At 43.2% G+C, this 19,160-nt stretch overlaps 1 protein-coding gene across 1 annotated transcript in view; it reads left to right on the top strand.

Moving 5' to 3' along the window:
* CUNH18orf63 (chromosome unknown C18orf63 homolog) overlaps positions 1-19,160 on the top strand; it is a 37,622-nt gene that overhangs the window by 9,993 nt on the left and 8,469 nt on the right. Inside the window, exons 6-12 of the mRNA XM_019524411.1 lie at positions 1,175-1,251; positions 6,077-6,186; positions 7,359-7,455; positions 7,567-7,652; positions 10,423-10,606; positions 14,275-15,363; positions 15,896-16,012. Coding sequence (XP_019379956.1) covers positions 1,175-1,251; positions 6,077-6,186; positions 7,359-7,455; positions 7,567-7,652; positions 10,423-10,606; positions 14,275-15,363; positions 15,896-16,012 — 1,760 coding nt within the window. The remainder of the gene's footprint in view (positions 1-1,174; positions 1,252-6,076; positions 6,187-7,358; positions 7,456-7,566; positions 7,653-10,422; positions 10,607-14,274; positions 15,364-15,895; positions 16,013-19,160) is intronic.

Below are 19,160 nucleotides of genomic sequence, written 5' to 3'. Positions count from 1 at the left end.
GGGACATAACCAGTTAATTACCTGATTGACTAATTACCTTAAAACCAGCTACATATGCAAAGTACTTATCACACAATAGAAAGCTCCAACTAGCCGTAAAGTTAGACCTCAAAAACATATACTAACTCTATAGCTGGTTGCTATTGAGCTTTCATTGGCACGTGTAGTAGGGTCTCCCCTGGGCTGAGAGTCCCAACCTCAGGGGTGCACCATGTCCAGCATGAAACCCCCAGGCCCTGGGGACTGAAACAGCTACAATCCCTAGAGCTCAGGAGTGTGTGAAACCCATGGGCCCTGAGGCAGCCACAATCCCCAAGGTGTGGGGGTTTCATGCACCCCCGAGCCTGGGAAACAGTGGCTACCATGATTCTCCAGCCCTGGTGCTGCATGGGGCACCCCCACAGCTGGGAGCCCCCTCAACTTGCCCAGCTTGCTTCCTGCCAGTGCAGGGGGAGCCCATGATCAGGCTCCCCCTGCACTGGCAATAAGGAATGATGGGATCTAATGTGTGATCCCACAATCAAGCCTCCTGCCATGCATATGTGGCATGGCCGAAAGTGCAATTGGGTGGATCATGTATTAGATACCATTGTGCCTTTACTGCACATGTAGAGGGGGGAGTTTTCATATCAAGAGGGAAACAGAGGGGAGCCTTTTTACCCATTCATTTAAATTTACAGTATTCAAAACATCAGGCCATATGTTAATTAATTAACCTGTTATGAAGGTATACATAGGAATAAAATATTTTACAGCAAAACCTCCCCTATATTTCAAAACCTCACTAAAGACTACATTTGCAAATGCTGCCACCTATATTTGCAAGAGGGAATTATGTTCAGAAGTCGGAGTTGCTTGTACAAGTAGGCATTTGTATCCAAGCACCACCATGTGCACAAAACTAAGTTACTGACGGTATTTATGTGTGTGTACATAATTTTATGGATGCAGTTTAATCATTGATATTAGAAAATAGAGACCAAAGTTTGTTTTAATTTTTAAGACTGAAAATGCAATTAGTTGTTTTTCAGTGTTAAGGAATTCTTACCTTGTAGATTTTCAAACCACTACAATGAGCAGAATCATAAGCGGTTCCTTTAATATAAGCACATTGGCTTTGCATTTGAGAAAATTACATTAGTAAACAGTTTGGGGGGCTTTACTTTTAATACAGTTATGGACCTCAACGTAACAGAAACCCAAGTTTGCATCAGTTTGGAGGCTTTCACAATTCGACTACCGCCACCTGAGGTACAGAACTTTTATCAATCATTTCATTCATCCTGTATGCTTCTTTATGGTCTTATTTATCTACAATGCTTTATTTAAGAATAACCAATAGGGAAAATGTGTTTACTCCCTGTTGCTTTTGGACATTACTCAAACTATTTTCTTATCATAGGATCATAGGAAAGTAGGGTTGGAAGGGACCTCATGAGGTCATCTAGTCCAGCCCCTTGGTTAAGTTAGGAGCACCCCTGACTAGACCATCCCAGCAAAGTGTCTGTCTAACCTGCTGTTCAAAGTTTCCAGGGATAGAGATGCCACAACTTCTAGGTAGTCTGTTCCAATGTCTGACCATCCTCATAGTCAGAAAGTTCCTCCTAATCTCCAACCTAAATTTCCCATGCTGAAGCTTGAGGCCGTTTCATAGTTTCATAGTTGGTAGGGTCAGAAGGAACCTGAGCAGATTATCAAGTCCGACCCTCAGCCATGGCAGGAAAGAATACTGGGGTCAAATGACCCCAGCAAGGTGTTCATCTAGCCTCCTCTTAAAGACCCCCAGGGTAGGAGCCAGCACCACTTCTCTTGGAAGTTGGTTCCAGATCCTAGCCACCCTGACAGTGAAGTAGCGCCTCCTGATGTCTAGCCTGAATCTACCCTCTGCCAGCTTGTGGCCATTATTTCTAGTCACTCCTGGTAGCACTCAGGGGAACAGGGACTCCCCCAGTGTGTGCTGGTCCCCCCGACTAGTTTGTAAACGGTCACTAGATGCCCCCTCCGCTTTCTTTTGTGGAAGCTGAACAGGTTCAGGTCCCTTAGCCTCTCCTCATAGGGCCTTCCCTGCTGCCCCCTGATCATGCGAGTGGCCCTCCTCTGGACCCTCTCCATGTTGTCCACATCCCTCCTGAATTGCGGCACCCAGAACTGAACGCAGTACTCCAACTGCGGCCTGACCAGTATCGCAGAGGGGGAGGATCACCTCCTTGGACCTGCTTGAGATGCATCTGTGGATGCATGACAAGGTACGGTTGCCTTCCTGACCATGTCCCCACACTGCCAGCCCATGTTCATCCTGGCATCATTGATGACTCCAAGATCCTTTTCTCCCTCTGCACTGACAAGAAGGGAGTTCCCCAGCCTGTAGGTATGCTCCTGGTTCTTCCCCCCCAGGTGCAGTACCTTGCACTTGTCAGTGTTGAAACCCACCCTGTTCTCATCCGCCCACCCCTGTAACCTGTCTAGGTCTGATTGCAGCCTATTCTTCCCTTCTAGCATGCCCACTTCCCCCCACATCTTAATGTCATCTGCGAATTTGAACAGGGTGCTTTTTACCCCCTCGTCCAAGTCGCTGATGAAGATGTTAAACAGTGCAGGCCCAAGTGCGGAGCCCTGGGGAACCCCACTGCCCACATCTCGCCAGGTCGAATAAGACCCGTCCACCACCATTCTTTGGGTGCGGCCCTCCAGCCAGTTAGTGATCCATTTGACTGTGTAGGCGTTGACACCACAGTTCCCTAGTTTTTTAATGAGAATGGAGTGAGAGACAGTGTCAAAGGAATTCCTAGAGTCCAGAAATACTACGTCCACTGCTACCCCTGCATCTAAGGGTTTTGTGACCTGGTCATAGAATGCCACCAGGTTGGTCTAATAGGACCTGCCTCTGATGAACCTATGTTGGTTGCCCCTAAGCATAATCTCCCCTGCTGGCCCCTTGCAGACATGTGCCAGGATAATTCTCTCAAAAAGCTTACCCAGGATCAAGGTAAGACTAACTGGCCTAGTTTCCTGGGTCCTCCTTCCTCCCTTTTTTGAAAATGGGAACCACATTGGCCCTTTTCTAGTCCTCTGGCATCATGCCAGAGCACCACGAGTACTCGTAAAGCCGTGCCAGGGGTCCCACAATGACCTCTGCTAATTCCCTCAGCACTCTGGGGTGGAGATCATCAGGACCAGCTGATTTAAATACATCCTGTCCCTCCAGAAGTTCCCTGACTAGGTCCTCACTGACCCTGGGCCTGGGTGCACCCTCCCAGAGCCTATGGGGGTCCCGGTGTGGGGGGTGACCCTGCTCATAAAATGGAGGCAAAGAAATTGTTAAATAGGTTAGCTTTGTCGTCTGGTGTGACAACCAGATCTCCTAGTGCATCTTGCAGAGGCCCGACATTACCCGTTACCTTCTTTTTACAGCCTATGTATTTAAAAAAGGACTTCTTGGTGTCCCTTGATCTGGGTAGCTAATCCCAGTTCCATCTCTGCCTTGGCCTTCCTGACCGCCCCCTTACAGCCCCAAGCAACCGAGGTATAGTCCTCCCTGGTGATAGCTCCTCCTTTCCATTTGGTGTATGCCTGCTTTTTAGCTAGGAGACATTCCCGTATGCTTTTGGTGAGCCATGGGGGCTTTTGCGTCCTCTTGCCCCCTTTGATCCGTGTCAGGATTACCTCACTTTGGGCTTAGAGGGTCGTCTCCTTAAGGAACAACCACTGTTCTTGGACACCTGACTCCTTTCCCCTCCGGGACCTCAGTGCCTCCCTGACTATTTTCCTTACCTCATTGAAGTCCGCCCTCCTGAAGTCCAGGACTGCTGCCTTGCTGCAGGCTTTTGCTACCTTGCGCTGGATGGTGAATTCCAGTAGGCAATGATCGCTGTCACCCAGGTGGTTGAGCACCTGCAGACCCCTCACTAGGTCATCACCCATGGCCAGGACCAGGTCCAACAAGGCATCTCCTCTGGTGGGGCTGTGTACCTCCTGGGTTAGATGGAGGTCCTGTATCTCAGCTAGGAACCTACGTGATGGTCAGACCTGGCTAACTGTACTTCCCAGCAGATGTCTGGAAAGTTCAGGTCACCCATGATGACCACGTCCTTTGACCTAACTACCTCTGTGAGCTGACTTAAGAATTCCTGGTCTAGCTCTTCCCCTTGGTTGGGTGGTCTGTAGTAGAACCCCACCGTTAAGTCCCTTTCCCCTCAACTTCCTTGTATTCTAACCCAGAGCACTTCAGTGTGCCCCTCCTCTGACCCTGTGCTACTTGTTGAGGATGTGTATTTCTCCTTGACGTAGAGCGCCACACCCCTACCTTTCCTACCTGTCCTATCCCTCCTGTACAGCCTATAGCCCTTGATATTTACCGCCCAGTCCTGTGTTGGGTCCCACCACATTTCAGTGAGCCCCACTATGTCTGGGTTGGTGTCAGCTAGCAGGAGGGTAAGTTGCTCCTAGTCTTGTCCCAAATGGTCACTTTATTCTCATCTTCTACTAAATAAATATACCGTGTATTAGTATGTGTCTCTATACCCATGGAAGTGCCACAGTCATGCCAATCAGATCTTTCTGGGAGGAAGATTCTCTTCGAGTTATTGCTTAAAGAAGCCTTCAGAAAAAAATAGTATGATCATGATTATCAGGCACAGGTATTTTTACAAGACTATATTTCCCAGGAGATAATCTTTCCTTCACTTTCATCCATTAACAGCATGAAGTAACATCTTATACTCAGTCATTTATTAAGAACAACCAAGGAGGTCCTGTTTTCCCCCAAAATGGGAGCAGTGTGGACTGTGCTCTGAATATGGTTAACAACAATCTTGCTTCAGAATAAAAAAATAGTATTGGTTCTGACAAAGATATCACCTTTGCTGAATCCAGCTTAGCATACTTAATCATCTGGTGCACTGATTACTAGACTGCAATCGAAACTTCTGTCTTCTCAAATAGTCTTGGTTCTCAGAAGAAAGGGGTTCCACTTTTTCCTCTTGTTGAGCAACATACAATTTGACCTTGAAAATGACAGAAGCAATAGTGATAGAAATTGTCTGGGTATGGTTTCATCATTAACTATTGATGCAGTACAGAAGTGTGGGAAAATATTTCAGTGCTTGGGACAGAGTTAGGGAGGCAAGGAATTATGCTGACCACTGAGGAGCAGAGGCAGCGAGCTTAAATTGTTGCAGCTGAGAAAGGGGCTCACAGCATGCCGGTATAGCATCCTGGCTAGCACAGACATCACGGGGCCACTCCTGGTGCCCCATTTGTTGCCCGTCTATGCCTGGATATTCTTCTGGTGCAGGACTGCCTCCCATGGCAAAGTCTGACTTGGGGGAGAGTGAGGTTGCATTCCACTCATCTTGTTCTCTCCCCTCTCCCACAGATACACTACAAAGCATGGGGATGTGCCTGCCTGGCTCCTATGGTTGTGCTGCCCCTGCCGTGGAAAAGATACCTGAGGAGTCTTGGTGCCCCCTCCAAGTCACTGCCCAGGGCTGGTGCCCTGCTTATCCCACCCTACTTACACTACTAACTCAGTACAATCCTAGCATGGGACATTTTTTTCCTTACAGACTGAAGATACCATGCTGATAGCAAGGACTTCCTTGTTCCTAGATGGATGCAAGCCATGACAGGCAATGCACTGACTCTCAATAACTCTCCTTATTTAAAAAAGTGTTTAACTTCAGCTTGTCCTTTAGCAAGACTTTTGGGTGTTGATTTTCCTGAGGGACAAAGGCACATAGTTGCTGGGTACTTTTTGCTTGGCTTTTATGCTTATCTATTTAAGTCTCCAGTTGCCTAAGGCTAGAACATGTTATTTTCTGAGTTGCATTTAAAAGAACTGATGAGTTAATATGGGACTGCTCTTTATCTGCAGAACTTTATGCAGAGTTCAGTATCTTTACATATTAATTTCCATAAGACTTGCCCCTCAACTTTTAACATTTAGAATTCCTGAAAGTGTAAGTATTAAGTGAGTAGTAAATGAATAACCATATATTCATATTTGTATGCATTTAAGTTTTCCCTTTGCATAAATTTAGCAGGATTTTTAAAAATAATTAATATTTTATTTTTAAAGCTGGAAGACTTTGATATTTCAACACATGTCATAAAGATCTTCAACAATAATGAAAATTCAGTCATTCAGAGACATTCCATTTTAAGTAATTGGTGCTATGTCTTACCAAGGTAGGATTTTATTTAAATTTTAACAAAGTCAAACAGCCACCTGCATTGTTTGCAACAAAAACTGTGAAGTTAGGATTAGTGACTAGAACCTGGGAAACAGCTTTAAACAAAAGTGAAACTGACCAATCTATTTCCCTTACTTAAATTAAAAAATACAGAATATAAATAAAGTGTATAAACAATGATTCAGTTAGTGTTAAAAGTAATATTGTGTGTACGTATGTATTCAATATATAGAAAGTGAATGGTAAATTGGATTTTTTTTAACCTTTTAACTTTAGTAATGCATGGTTATGATGTAGAAAAAATGTTTTCTCCTCTGTTTTACCAGAATGTACTACTTAAAAGAAAAATATTTCCACTTCTTTTTTCAAGCTGTTCCTGTTTTCACGTCCCTTTTGTTATATCACTGTAAAAAAGGGGGGGGAGGGGTGCAATTTAATTTTTTGTTTTATTTATTCTGCACACACGATAATTGTGCTGCAAATAATAATACAAAACTGTAGGTCACACTTTTACCAAACTATTGTTTTATATTCTAAGAAAAAAATGGTCTATATTAAAATTGATGTTGTTGTTTCACAAATGAACTTCTGTCATCATGACATTCTGAGCACAAATGTCCTAGTTTCAAAGTTTGTACAGGCAGTGGATTAAACAGGTTCTAACCAAAAAAAAGTTGTATACAAGCTGAATAAAATTGCTTCCCCTATCAGACCCCCATCCTGCACTAATGTCAGGTTGATTTGATCTACATAATTCCCATAAAGTTATAAATAAAATCAGTGAGCGCATCTACACATTCATTAATGTGCCTTAGATACTGTACATGTAGTTTAGTACTCACTTAATAAAGTACTAAGTAAATGCATAATAACTAGAGTTTCTGCACAGTAATGCCAGTGCACAATTATTTTGTGATGCTTACTGTATATTAGTCTAATAACACTGCACAGTAGGCTATGAGCACAGTTTTAACCACCGCACTACTATGCAGTGTTAGTAGGATAATGCGCAGTCAGCGCCTTGTGTAGACTCACGGACTATGTAGTTTCCATACCAAACCAAGTGACATTTCTGCACTTTGCTTTTAAAACATTCTGAGTGTTATTAAATATGTTGTATGTGATCTTAGTGATATATGGCACTTTTTTTTATCCTCATGCATACAGCTTGAAAATGGGTCAGATCATTAGTATCAGCCACATAAGTCCACCAGAGTCTCCTTTTCGTTCATATAAAGACTTCCAGATGCACTGGAAGAGTCTGGTAAGAAAAAACACAAGGGATTTTCTTAATCTTGTTTCACTTTTGAGACATGTTTTTATATTTGCCAAATTGTTTATACAATATGCCATTTTATATGCATTTTCTTTTTAGTATGGGTATAGTCTTCCAGAGGATCATGGAGAAACAAAAACATATTGCAATGTTTACTTCAAATTGATAGGAGAACAGCTCTTTACATATCCTTTTAATACAATTTACTTATGTTTCATTTCCTTTTCCTTTATTATGCTAGTCAAGATACAAACTTTAATCCATATTAAGCATCAAATTTTTTGCAGGTGTAATTTCATTGAAGTCAGTGGAATTATTTCAATAGAGGATCTAGTCCAAAATAGTTACTCTGAGCCCTGTTTTATTCTGAACCTGGTGTTATTAATGAGTGTTATCAGATCTGATCTAATCTGCTTTGCTGGAGATCTTTCTTGAGTAGTGCTGATACATGAATAGGAGTTCTTACTGGGTCACAAAAACTGAAATAGATTTTCTTTCGCGTTGTACAGGCACTGGATTAGATCAGTTTTAACAAAACAGAGTTGTACACAGTCTTTAAAAAATTACTTCTTCTCTCAGGCATCAATCCTGCAAACATTTAAACATCTACATATGTTTAAAGATAAGCACATTCATAAGTATTTGCAAGATCAGAACTGGAGTCAGATTTATCTCCATAATACCCATGAAGTTATAAACCTCCATGTTCCTCAGTATTCAATAATCTTCCATGAAAACAAGATAGACAACATCATAATTAATCTGAAAACGAAATCACAAAAACTCCGTTTAAAAAAAAATAAATCATTTCAGACCTATGGAAAAAATAAATAGTATTGACTTAATTCTTTTCTGTCCAGGCCACTCTTTAAAGAGGGCACTCTCTAAGATGAGATCTCATTTTTTATTTGCCTTGCAATCTTTGTAATCTGATAAGAAGAATCCTCCGTACTCTGTATATCATTTTTTTAAATCCCTCAATCAATCATTCAGATACTGCAAAATATATACTGTAAATCACGGATCGGCAACCACCAGCACATGTCAGAGCATGGCATGCAAGGTCGTTTTGCTCAGCATGCCACAGCCAACCTGGACTGTGAACAGCTGCTGCCAGCCACTGAGCCTGGGACTGCTTGCAGCAGGTGGCTAGGAGGCTGCAAGCCCTGTTGCAACCAACCTGGGCTCCACAGCTGGCAACAGCTGCCCAGCACCTGGGCCAGCAGCAGCCAGGAGGCTGCAGACAGCTGCACGGGTCTCTGGAGCCCCAGCACTGGCTCAGTGGCAGCAGTGGCTGCACACACACCTCCAGGCAGACAGTGGAAGAGGGTTCTGGGGCAGTGCAACCCCGGCCCCTCCCCCACCATGTACCCAAAGACATGCGTGCAGCCACCACCACCATGGAGCTGGTGCCAGTGCTCTAGAGCCCAGTGCAGCTGTTTGCAGCCTGCCGGCCAGCTGCTAAAGCTGTCCAGCACCCAGGCTAGCTATGGTAGGTAGTCAGAAGGCTGCAAACACCTGCACTGGGCTCCAGAGCCTTTGGCTGGGTTCCATGGTGGCAGCAGCTGCACATGTGCCTCTAGGCCAGCCCATCACCCGCCATTCACCTGGAAGTATGCGTGCGTGCAGCCACCACCAGCAGTAAGGATCAGGCTTCTGTGGTCTGTCCCTGGCATGCCAAGTCAAGGCATGGGTTAGGGAGAGCTTCAAAGATTCGGACAGTCCGGGCTCGCTGCTGCAGGGAACAAGACCCGGATTCCATCCTGATAAGTAGGGGGCAGAGGAGTGGGAGCTTGAGGAGAGATGGAAGGGACCATGGGGGGACCTCTGCCAGGCCCCATCCCCTGCCTGCTCCCTCAGTCTCCCTCAGTACCCCCAACCCCCGCCTGCTCTCCCAGACTGTCCCGTGGCTGCCCCTCCTGGCCCCAGCTCCTGGGTCTTTAAAAAAAAAGCTCCTACTCACCGGCTGCTGTCAAGCAAGGAGTGATCTCCAATGCCCTGCACTGCCCTGTGCTGCATGGGGGCTCTGCCACTAGCCCCCCAAACCCTGCCCACTCTTCCAGCCTCCCCATGGCTGCCCCGCCCACCCCAGCTCCCAGCTCTTTCAAGGAAACAAAAAAAAAGCCTGCACTCACTGGTGGCTGTAGCAGCCTTGGGGTCCCCATGCAGCATGAGACAGTGGGAAGCAGTGGGGATCACCCCCCCACCTGGCAGCAGCCAGTGAGTGCCAAGCTTTTTTTTAAAATTTCTTAAAGAGTCAGGAGCTGGGGCTGGCAGGGCAGCTGCAGTGGTGGTGGGGGAGCTGGAAGAGCAGGCAGGGGTCGGAGGTCAGCAGCCAGTGGGTGCTGGGCTTTTTTTCTCAAAGAGCTGGGAGAGTGGGCGGGGATGGGGCCGATTCAGTGGTCGCCAAATCTCCAAATCAGATTTAGCCAAATCGATTCGGCACACTGATTCGAATCACTAAATAGAACACTGTCCCCCGAATCAGCTGAATCCAAATCCGAAGCAAATACTAGTCACTTCACACAGGCCTAATTTGGATATCCTCCAGAGAGAGATTTTTTTTAAATAACCAAAAATTGAACACAGCTTGAAACAGAATATAAATATTTAAGCTTCTACCTAGTTATAAGAAAAAAATAGCCAGTTTCAATGCTTCGATTTATACCGAGTATATCATCTTTATTTTTCAAGAATTCTTGTTGATTTCAGGGGGGGCTGCCCAAGGGATAAAGTATTACTCGGAGGAAGTGAAGGTGAATATTGTCTAAGTAGAGTAAAAATTTCAAAACTTTAAAATATTATTTTAAAATAGCAAAAATAGGCATGTTTGTTTGTTTTGCTATTGAAGACTTCTTAATGTGTTAATAGAGTCATCCTCTAAATAAAATGATTAATAATTTCATTATACACAATACAAAAGGTCTTGTTATCTTGTCCTTAACACTTATTCAGGTACCCTATCAATTGCATCAGAAGCCAACCAGTACAGTATTTTCCTAGAGTACATCTAGAAGGTATATTAAATACCTTTCTTTCTGACCTGAAGTCTAATCTTCCTCACCTATGTGGATTTCCAGTACAGATGACAAGTAAACCACTATATGCTACACAGGAACTTGCCAAGCCTCTAATGCATGTAAGAAATTTGCATCTTAATATGCATGGGACCCTGGAGGGGGAGGGCTTTTGGGGGTTTCTGGGGCTCCTGTGCATCTTGTGGGAAGGGGTTTCTCCCCTACGAGGGTTTGAGCTCTCCCTGCAGTGGTGCAGGGGGTGGGGTATTGCCTGGTTCTTACAGCCTTTATGGGACCCTGGGGTGTTTCTTGGGTCATTGGACCTGAGGCAGTCTCATGGGAGGGGTTCCTTCCCCTGGGGGTTTCAGCACTCTCTGCTTCTCTGAGCTGCTGGGGGCTGCCTCCGGCTGTGCAAGGCACACATGGGAGCTGGAGAGAAGGGGCAGTGTAGAGGAGCTGAGCTGTAAGCCTTGGCACCAGCCTGAGCAAGCCTCAGTTCTGCAATCTGGAGCAACAGTGGCAGCAGCAACATCACTGGCAATGTGTAGGTAGTGCATGCAGGTGCATATGCACCCCCTGAGATTGGCAGTGCACCCCCAGTGGAACATGCTGCTGATACTGCCGGCAGCGCCTGTGGGTGGTCACTACTCACCACACCGCTGCTCCTCCCGCCGCTGCCACTGCCGGTAGCGTCTGTGGGGGGTTGCTGAGCACTGGCTAGCACTTGCCAGCCCGCCACGCCTCCGACACCATGGCCACCTGCAGGAGCTCCCCGCTCAGCCTGCTGCCAACACCGCCATCACTGCCTGTGGGAGCTCCCTGCTGCCATACTACTGACACTGCCACCACCTGCGGATGGTCGCCATGCCCCCCCAGCCTCTGGGGGCACGCGGCATTTATGAGCAACATGGAGCACACCTCTGTGCTGGCAGACCAGATCTGGGAGGGCATGCCTCTCCTATTTGTCATCCATGCTGTCCGGAGTCTGGGAGAGCTGTAGGTGGTCTTATGTGGGGAGGTGTGCAGGGGGTCTGAAAGTGATTAAGGTGGGAGGGTTTCAGGGGCCCAACAGAAGGCTTCCCTTGCTGGCTGCACAGAGAAGAGCTTGCAGTGCTGGCTGTAGTACATGGGTGGCAATGGGGAAATCGGCCCTCCATTATCCCCTTTTGTACCCTCTTTCCCCTACCCAAAAGTACATTTTGAATAAATAAATAAAACCTACATAGACAAAGCTGGTTATTTTTATTTTTGACTTATTTTTTTTAATTACACAAAAGGAAGAAGAATGATTTGAACCATGCTGATACTGGGCTGACTGTAGAGCTAGCTACACCTGGTGGTAGCAATTAGTACTTACTACTTAGAAAGCCCTGGCTAAATACACCTGCAATAAAGGCAAATGAGGTGTTCTGACACCACTACCCCATTTCACTTTGCATTTAAAACACATGCAACAGCTTTAATTAAGGTGATTCCTGCCATTTTAAAAGCACTCTAAAGCCACCCACATGTATTAAGTGACAGCTTCAGTCCCCTTTACATGGTGAAAATCATTACATGTATATTAAGTAGCCTGTTGTTCATGGTAAGAAGTGTACCATCTCATGGAGTTTTTCAGAACATTGTGAAAACATAAAAATGTATGTCCTACAATGAACAACTGTTAATAATTTAGGTAAATGTGTAGCTTCGTATAGTACAGTTTGAGCTTGATATGTATGTTTGCTGCCACAAATATATAACTAAATAGGAAATTAAATTGATGTGCTATGAAGCCAAGTTAGTAATTCTTTTGGACCTGAGTTTTCTATTTTCAGAAACATATCTTATCTCAGTATCATAATGTTACAGCAATATTTTTATTTAATTTCTTTCTTTTTAAAAAGAAAAATCAGAGAAAAATAAATGGCTTGGGATTTTAAGCCTTTAAATAGTTCCAATCAAGTTTTAAATGTCACACTTAAGAGTTGATGGGACTTGAGCAAGGCAAAATTCATAGCTAGTTTAGATAAATGGATTGTAGAAAATTTGAGTTTCACACATTGAGAATTATACTGGATGTGGCGGGGGGAGAAACAAATTTAAATATGAAAGCTGAAAGTATGTAGAATTCAATAGAGATTTGAGAGATTCTAAAAATTTTATATCTGTTTTCTGAACACGGCTTCCATACATGGCTTCTGTTTGTTTCTTTTTTACTGAGGAAGGTTAGGCTGGTTTCCTGGTCCTGCAGTTTCTACAGCTATCTAAACTAATGTATAATGATGTCTGTAGAAGTCACCGCAGACAAAGAGGACAATCTGCCAACTTCTTATAAGTTTAAATTTTGAAAGCACTAAACTAAGATAATAAAAGGGCAGATCGTAACAAGCCTCTAATGTGCCTCCTCTTATGCACCCCAATGTCTAAAATGTAAGCGACTTGCTCCAGGAGGATAATCCAGATTTACAAATTAGATGGTTAAACTTCCTATAAAGTGAATGGGGAGACCTAGGTACTTTCTGAAACCAATCCAGATTGCTTGGTCACCTAGCAAGGAATTGTTTATGGGTAGCCAGTAGGAAACAGACACAGGGAACATCTGAATTCCCACTTCTCCTTGGAGTTTAAACATCTGACTTTGGGCTACATGGAAAGTGCTTCTTTTTTCTTGGGTTCCAGATCACTCACAGGGAAGACAGCTACATGAAGCATTAAACCAGGGGCAGGTAATTATTTCGGGCGGAGGGCTGCTTACCCTCTGCCCGAAGTTTTGGCAAGATATCGAGGGCCGCATGACAGGGGCAGATAAATATTAATTTTCTAAATTTTGGGGGGGTCCCACGGGCTGGATAGAATGGCCTGGTGGGCCACATCCAGCTCCTGGGCCACATTTTGCCCACCCCTGCATTAAATCCTAACTCAGTGGCCTGTGAGGTGGTGTCATCCATCCCATGAGTCTCTCCACAGGCATTGTGCAGCACTGAGAGTAGTAATTGCTGTGGTTTCCAGAGCTGCAGCAAATAACACTACTACCACTCCACCACCAGCAACTTTCCAGTCTTGTAGGGAGCCCAACAGGCCAGATGAAAGTCCCATGCACCAGTGCATGAGGCAAGCAGATGGCTACATCCGACATATGGGACTATACCCACATACAGATCCTGTACACAGATCCCATGTTGCATTTGGCCAGGGGGCTGGAAGGTTGAGTACCACTGTATTAACTGACAATAGTACTGAGTTCAAAATAAAGCACAGTACCACCTGTTCACTTTTACCTAGGAAGTCAGAAAGTAGAGTTCTAGATACAGTTTACTATGAGATCTCCTGCTTCTGATAAAGAGTTCCCCCAAGCACCACGCTGTGGGGTAGGCTGGATAAGAGTTCCACATTTAGGTTTTTCTCCACCCTTCTCTTGAAGCAGACCCTGGGAAGTCACAAAAGCAAGATTCACGAGGCCACAAGGAAAGCAAGCAAGAGGAAGTGTGACTCCTACTTCAGTGGTAGTGGCATTTCTCTGGAAGCAGAGGGGAGTGCTGGATTCTGACTCCTTTATGCCAAGATTATTTCTGTTTTGTTTCTGGAAGATGTATAAAACAGTTCAGAGGCAGAAACTGGGTATATGATTCTGTGGTGCAGCGAAGGATGCCATGCATAAAGAGGAGAGTTCTGGGTTCTGGTCTCCACTGCCAGGCTTGATTATGTATTTTCCATTTATGGGGTGTCTGAAGTAATCCTATATATATTTTGCAGTGAGCTTTGTGATTTGCTTGTAAGGCATTCTTTCTCTGATAAACATGTGTTGCAGGGAGCAAAACCCAAGCCTGCAAATCTGACTGGTAAAAGGATTTGCAAGGTCTCTCTGACTCAGGCTCCTTCGAAGAGAGAGACTTTGAATCTGAGTTCTTCATCACGCAATACAGAAATCAACCACAGGATGGAGCATTTGATCAATCACCCAAAAACTTTTATCTTCTCAAATCACAGTCAATGTACAGAGGAAGGTATTGCTGAGGCCATGAAGAAAACAATCCATAGAAGGCAACCACAACAGACTCCTGGAACATCAGAGCTGCCAGTACACTTGGCTGAGTCTTTAAAACGGTCTAAAAATTCAGCTGTGGAGTCTCAAAGGAAAGGTGCCACCAGAATTATACCAATTTTTAAAGGAAAGCTGCTGCAAATGAATATAAATTCCACAAGAGCCACTGATGGAAATAAAAAGCAGACTGTTTTACAACCTTCCCCAAAGGTTGTAAGGGATGCAACAGCCTCTAAAATATCTGTAGTCAAACCCAGTGTACCTCAGGTATATAAACCTGTCCAAAATATGTCAATCAATCTTACTAATAGCAATGTTCCGCAGAGAGTGGCTGCAAGTGCCGAAGTAAAGCATGGTGGATATTTGCGTGACCATAAAACAGAACCTGGAAGGCAGCTGATGAATTCTCTTCTTTCTAGTGGCTCAGCATCAGAGAGTAATTCAAGTGAAGTTGAACTCAGAAATCAAAACTATTTGTTATCTGGTAGTGTCAAATTGGGACTTCAAACAGAAAGCACCAATCTAGAATTGAACATAGCTGCAGGCCTTAACCCCTGTACAAAAAGAGGAAGAAAATTTGCAAACCAAAAGACCACACAAATTCTTGGTGAAAGGCCTGGATCAAAGAAAATATATCTGCAGATCTGCAAGTCAGACAAAGAAATTACGAATTCCAGGATATTGCAGCATCAAACAAAGAGCCAAACTAAAGGAGTAGAGTCAAATATTCACAGATTGGATTTAAATAGTACAATGTATGCTGTCAAAAGGGAAGAACATCAAGAATCATTGCAACCATCAAAGAAATATAATGCTAAGACAACCAGTCATCACTCACAATTAAACTGTGAGCAGGTACAGTAAATAATACTTATTAGTACTTCCCAATTGTATATAAACTGAGGTTATTTGAGTTGTATGTTCTTTAAAGCTGTACTGGGTAGATTGTGTATTTCTCACATATGCTATAAAGATCTAATTCATCTATAAGGATCAGTTTGGTAGACTGTAAGATTTTATAGCTTGACATTTGTCTTCTCCACAGTTCTTCATTCATTTCTATTGTCTTTTAAAATGTCAAAGCCTGTAGAAATGTGGGATTCTGGCTTATTAGTACCATCACACGCACGGCTTAGCTGCTAGTGTTGGGAGGGGCAGCAATAAAATAAGATTCAGAAAACAGATAGTAGTATGTTCTTTGGACAGCAAGTGATAGATTTAACTGCATAATTCATGGTGGTGTTAATGGCCAATAAAAGTTACGGATTAGGATGGATTATAATGGTGAGATCCAGCAAAAAAACCCATTAATCAGAAGTTGAGCTGTTCTAACAATTGCAATTGTTGTATATTTTACTTAATGAAGAAACAAATCTTCTATTTTAAGATGTTTACAGTGACAGACCCTCTGCAGTGCGAAACGGTGGACTCAAAGCAGATTTACTCCAAAGGAGGGATTCACTTTAAGGAAGTTTCAAAGAAAGGATGTGGCAAAAGACAACAGGTGAAAAGTTTAATAACATCCACAGGGATTTGAACTAAGCAATATGAAGGAAAATATATACTTTCTGAATTCAGCATACTATCTAATTTTATAAAACAGGAAATGCAAAAAGTCTCTTACCAACTCCTGACCATTTGATGAAGTTACATTTTTTTAATTTCATTTCTGCATGGTTCAGAATTTTTTTTTGCCAACTCTAACATTTTGAAACACTCATCCAGAAATTCAATACTAGTTTCTACACGTATTAACTAAAAAGGTTAACAGTTCTCTTTAATTTATGTATATTTTGCTTTTTCTCATTCCACACTAAAAAAAAGTGTAGGAAAATACATTCATAGGAATATAAACTTAATTGTGATTCATTAAACCTCCTGGTAATGGTAGTATAGAATATTTACTCAAATCCAAGACAACATTCTTTCCCTATTTAACATGCCTTGTGGGGGAAGAGGAGGTGGGAGGAGGAAGGCACCTGCTGTGATTCTGACTTTGGCCTTCCCTGGACTTGGGGTTGGAGTCAGAGCCACTGTCCCCATCTCCCCTCCCTCCCTCTTAATCCTTTCAGTCTCACTTTATTCTGAACCACTTCTATTTTTATGATATTGTTACACAAATTGCCAGTTGCTCAGATCACAAACAAGACCTTATAAGCAGGAGATAAGGCAAAGTGCCGTGTTTATTGATTAACACATACACACACCACAGTCATACCCTAATTTCTGTTCTGCTCTGGTATGCGTTACCAGTCTTATCAGTGCTCGGATTAATTTAGTGGCCAGCCAAATTGACCATGAGCAGGAGCTGGGCTCCTGCCAGTCCATCTCATCAGACAAACTGATGCTCTAGGATGACATACAGAACAAGACCCAAAATTGATATGTCTCACCCCATCTTTTATAGCCTTGTCAATTCACCCAGCCCTCTGGGCTTTTGCTGGGTTATCACTGTGTTCTTTCTTGAAGGTCAATTGCCATTGTTTCATCACTGTTCAGGGGCAGATTCTTCTTGTTTGGTCTTTTACCTGTCTGCATTCTGCAGCCAGTCTCCAGCTGATGTTTTCCTTTTCTGCAAACACACTCTCACCCATACAGCACACAAAAGAGTGAGAGGTGGAGCACTTATGTTAAGCTCCAGAACAATATAAGATGGAGTTTCTTAAGGCAATGCAAAACTCAAGAAAATAGGTAAGATTAAAAGCAATAGGCAAAAAGTCAATTTGTATAATAATATCAATTTTTGATATATGATGACTGGAGAAAAAAGTATGTGCAATGTGAGGGTATGCCTCACATTTCTGAAGTAGTGTATATAATGTTTCTAATTGTGTTTTCCATCTCATTCTTGTTGCACTCTAACAAATTGAGTGTATCTGGAGTGTCTGTAAGTTGGTGGTCAGTTTCACCAACTAGGGAACAAAAGTAAGTCTCAAAGTTCAGTCATTTTAAGGCTCTTTCACCTAGGTGTGTTTATTATCTTACAAACAGTAACAAACACAACGCAAATTACTGGAAACACTGTTTTTCCCCAAAAAGTTTTCTCCCTTTTAGGGAGCTAAAGGAAGATAAGACATACCCATACTTCCTTTTGACCTTTTTGTATTCTTCCTCAAGCAACTGGGATCCATTACCCTCTAAGAATTTGCAGTGTCATTTCCCAGTGACAAAACTCTGCATTTTTATGAGCTTTTACAGATCATTTAAAACAGCGTATCTCAACCCATGGGACACAACCCAAAACTGGGTCACAAGAATATATGAAAGGATCATGAACAAACTTTAAGAATGGATTCTCCTATAAAGGAAAAAAAACTATGGGAAACTGTGGCTTTTCCCTTGCTGGCTGGCAGAGGTGCAGCCTACAAGGGGCTGGTTGGGATCCCCCGTGCCCCACACATACCCACACCCCCTGCCCCACACAATCTGGGGGCTGGGGCCTGGGCACAGGGGACAACAGGTTAGGAGTGAAGGGCACTGGGTTGGGACTGGCCATCTAAGTTTACAAATGGGTAGTGGTACAAAGAAAGGTTGAAAACCACTGATTAGGATTTAGAAATACATAGAGTAGTTCAAATTGTTCCTTTCAGCTTTTGTTTTTCAACATTAAGTTTCACCTGCCATCTCATTGCCCATTAATCTTGTTTTGAGATCCCTCTTAAATTCCCTTTTGTCATTTATACTTTTCATCATCCACAATAATTTGCATCATCAGCACATTGTCACCTTAATATGTTTTCCCTTTTCCAAACTATTAATATATTAAATAACTGGGATCCTATTATTTATCATTGTTTGTATTTATTCTGGGACCAGCATTCTGTTTTAGGAAGAGAGTTATTGCCCCGCTCTTCACACCCTACCTCTTCCCCTTCTTCCTCCTCTCCAAATGCACACTGTCAAGTTAAATGCCCATATTTTGAAAATTAGGCTCCATTTAGAGAATCTCAAATAGGACATCAAAATATTGAGGGTTGCAAACATGACCAGTTGTTTTTGGAAATCTTAGCTACTAGCTTGCCCAACAGTTAAAAATTCATCTTCCTTTTTACCGTTGTATTATATTATTCCTACATTTTGAATATTGTTTACACAGATCCATCAAAAGTAATTTGTCATATATTTAAAGTGCATTTTAACTTTTCATTTTTTACCAGACAATAAAAATTGCTATAATTAAAGGTATAGTTTATTCTTTCTTGGTGCAGTGGGGATGGACTATATCAGTGGACCAATCTTTTTGGCAGGTATGCCACAAATTAAGACCCATGCCCTCCCTGAGTCATAGAATCATAGAACATTAGGGTTGGGAAGGACCTGAGGAGGTCATCAAGCCTAATTCCCTACTCAAAGTAGGACCATCTCCCAATTATATCATTCCAGCCAGAGCTGTGTCAAGCCGGGCCTTTAAAAACCTCCAAGGATGGATATTCTATCACCTCTCTAGGTAACCTGTTCCAGTGTTTTACCACCCTCCTAGTGAGAAAATTCTTCCTAATATCTAACCTAAACTTCCTGTGTTGCAACTTGAGACCATTGCTCCTTGTTCTGTCATCTGCCACCACTGAAAACAGTCTAGCCCCATCTTTTTTGGAACCTCCCTTCAGGTAGTTGAAAGCTGCTATCAAATCCCCACTCCATCTTCTCTTCTG

Source organism: Gavialis gangeticus, unplaced genomic scaffold (assembly GCF_001723915.1).
Source record: "Gavialis gangeticus isolate Ggan-Ray unplaced genomic scaffold, GavGan_comp1, whole genome shotgun sequence".
Classification (NCBI taxonomy): domain Eukaryota; kingdom Metazoa; phylum Chordata; order Crocodylia; family Gavialidae; genus Gavialis; species Gavialis gangeticus.
This window is presented reverse-complemented; position numbering and strand designations above follow the sequence as displayed.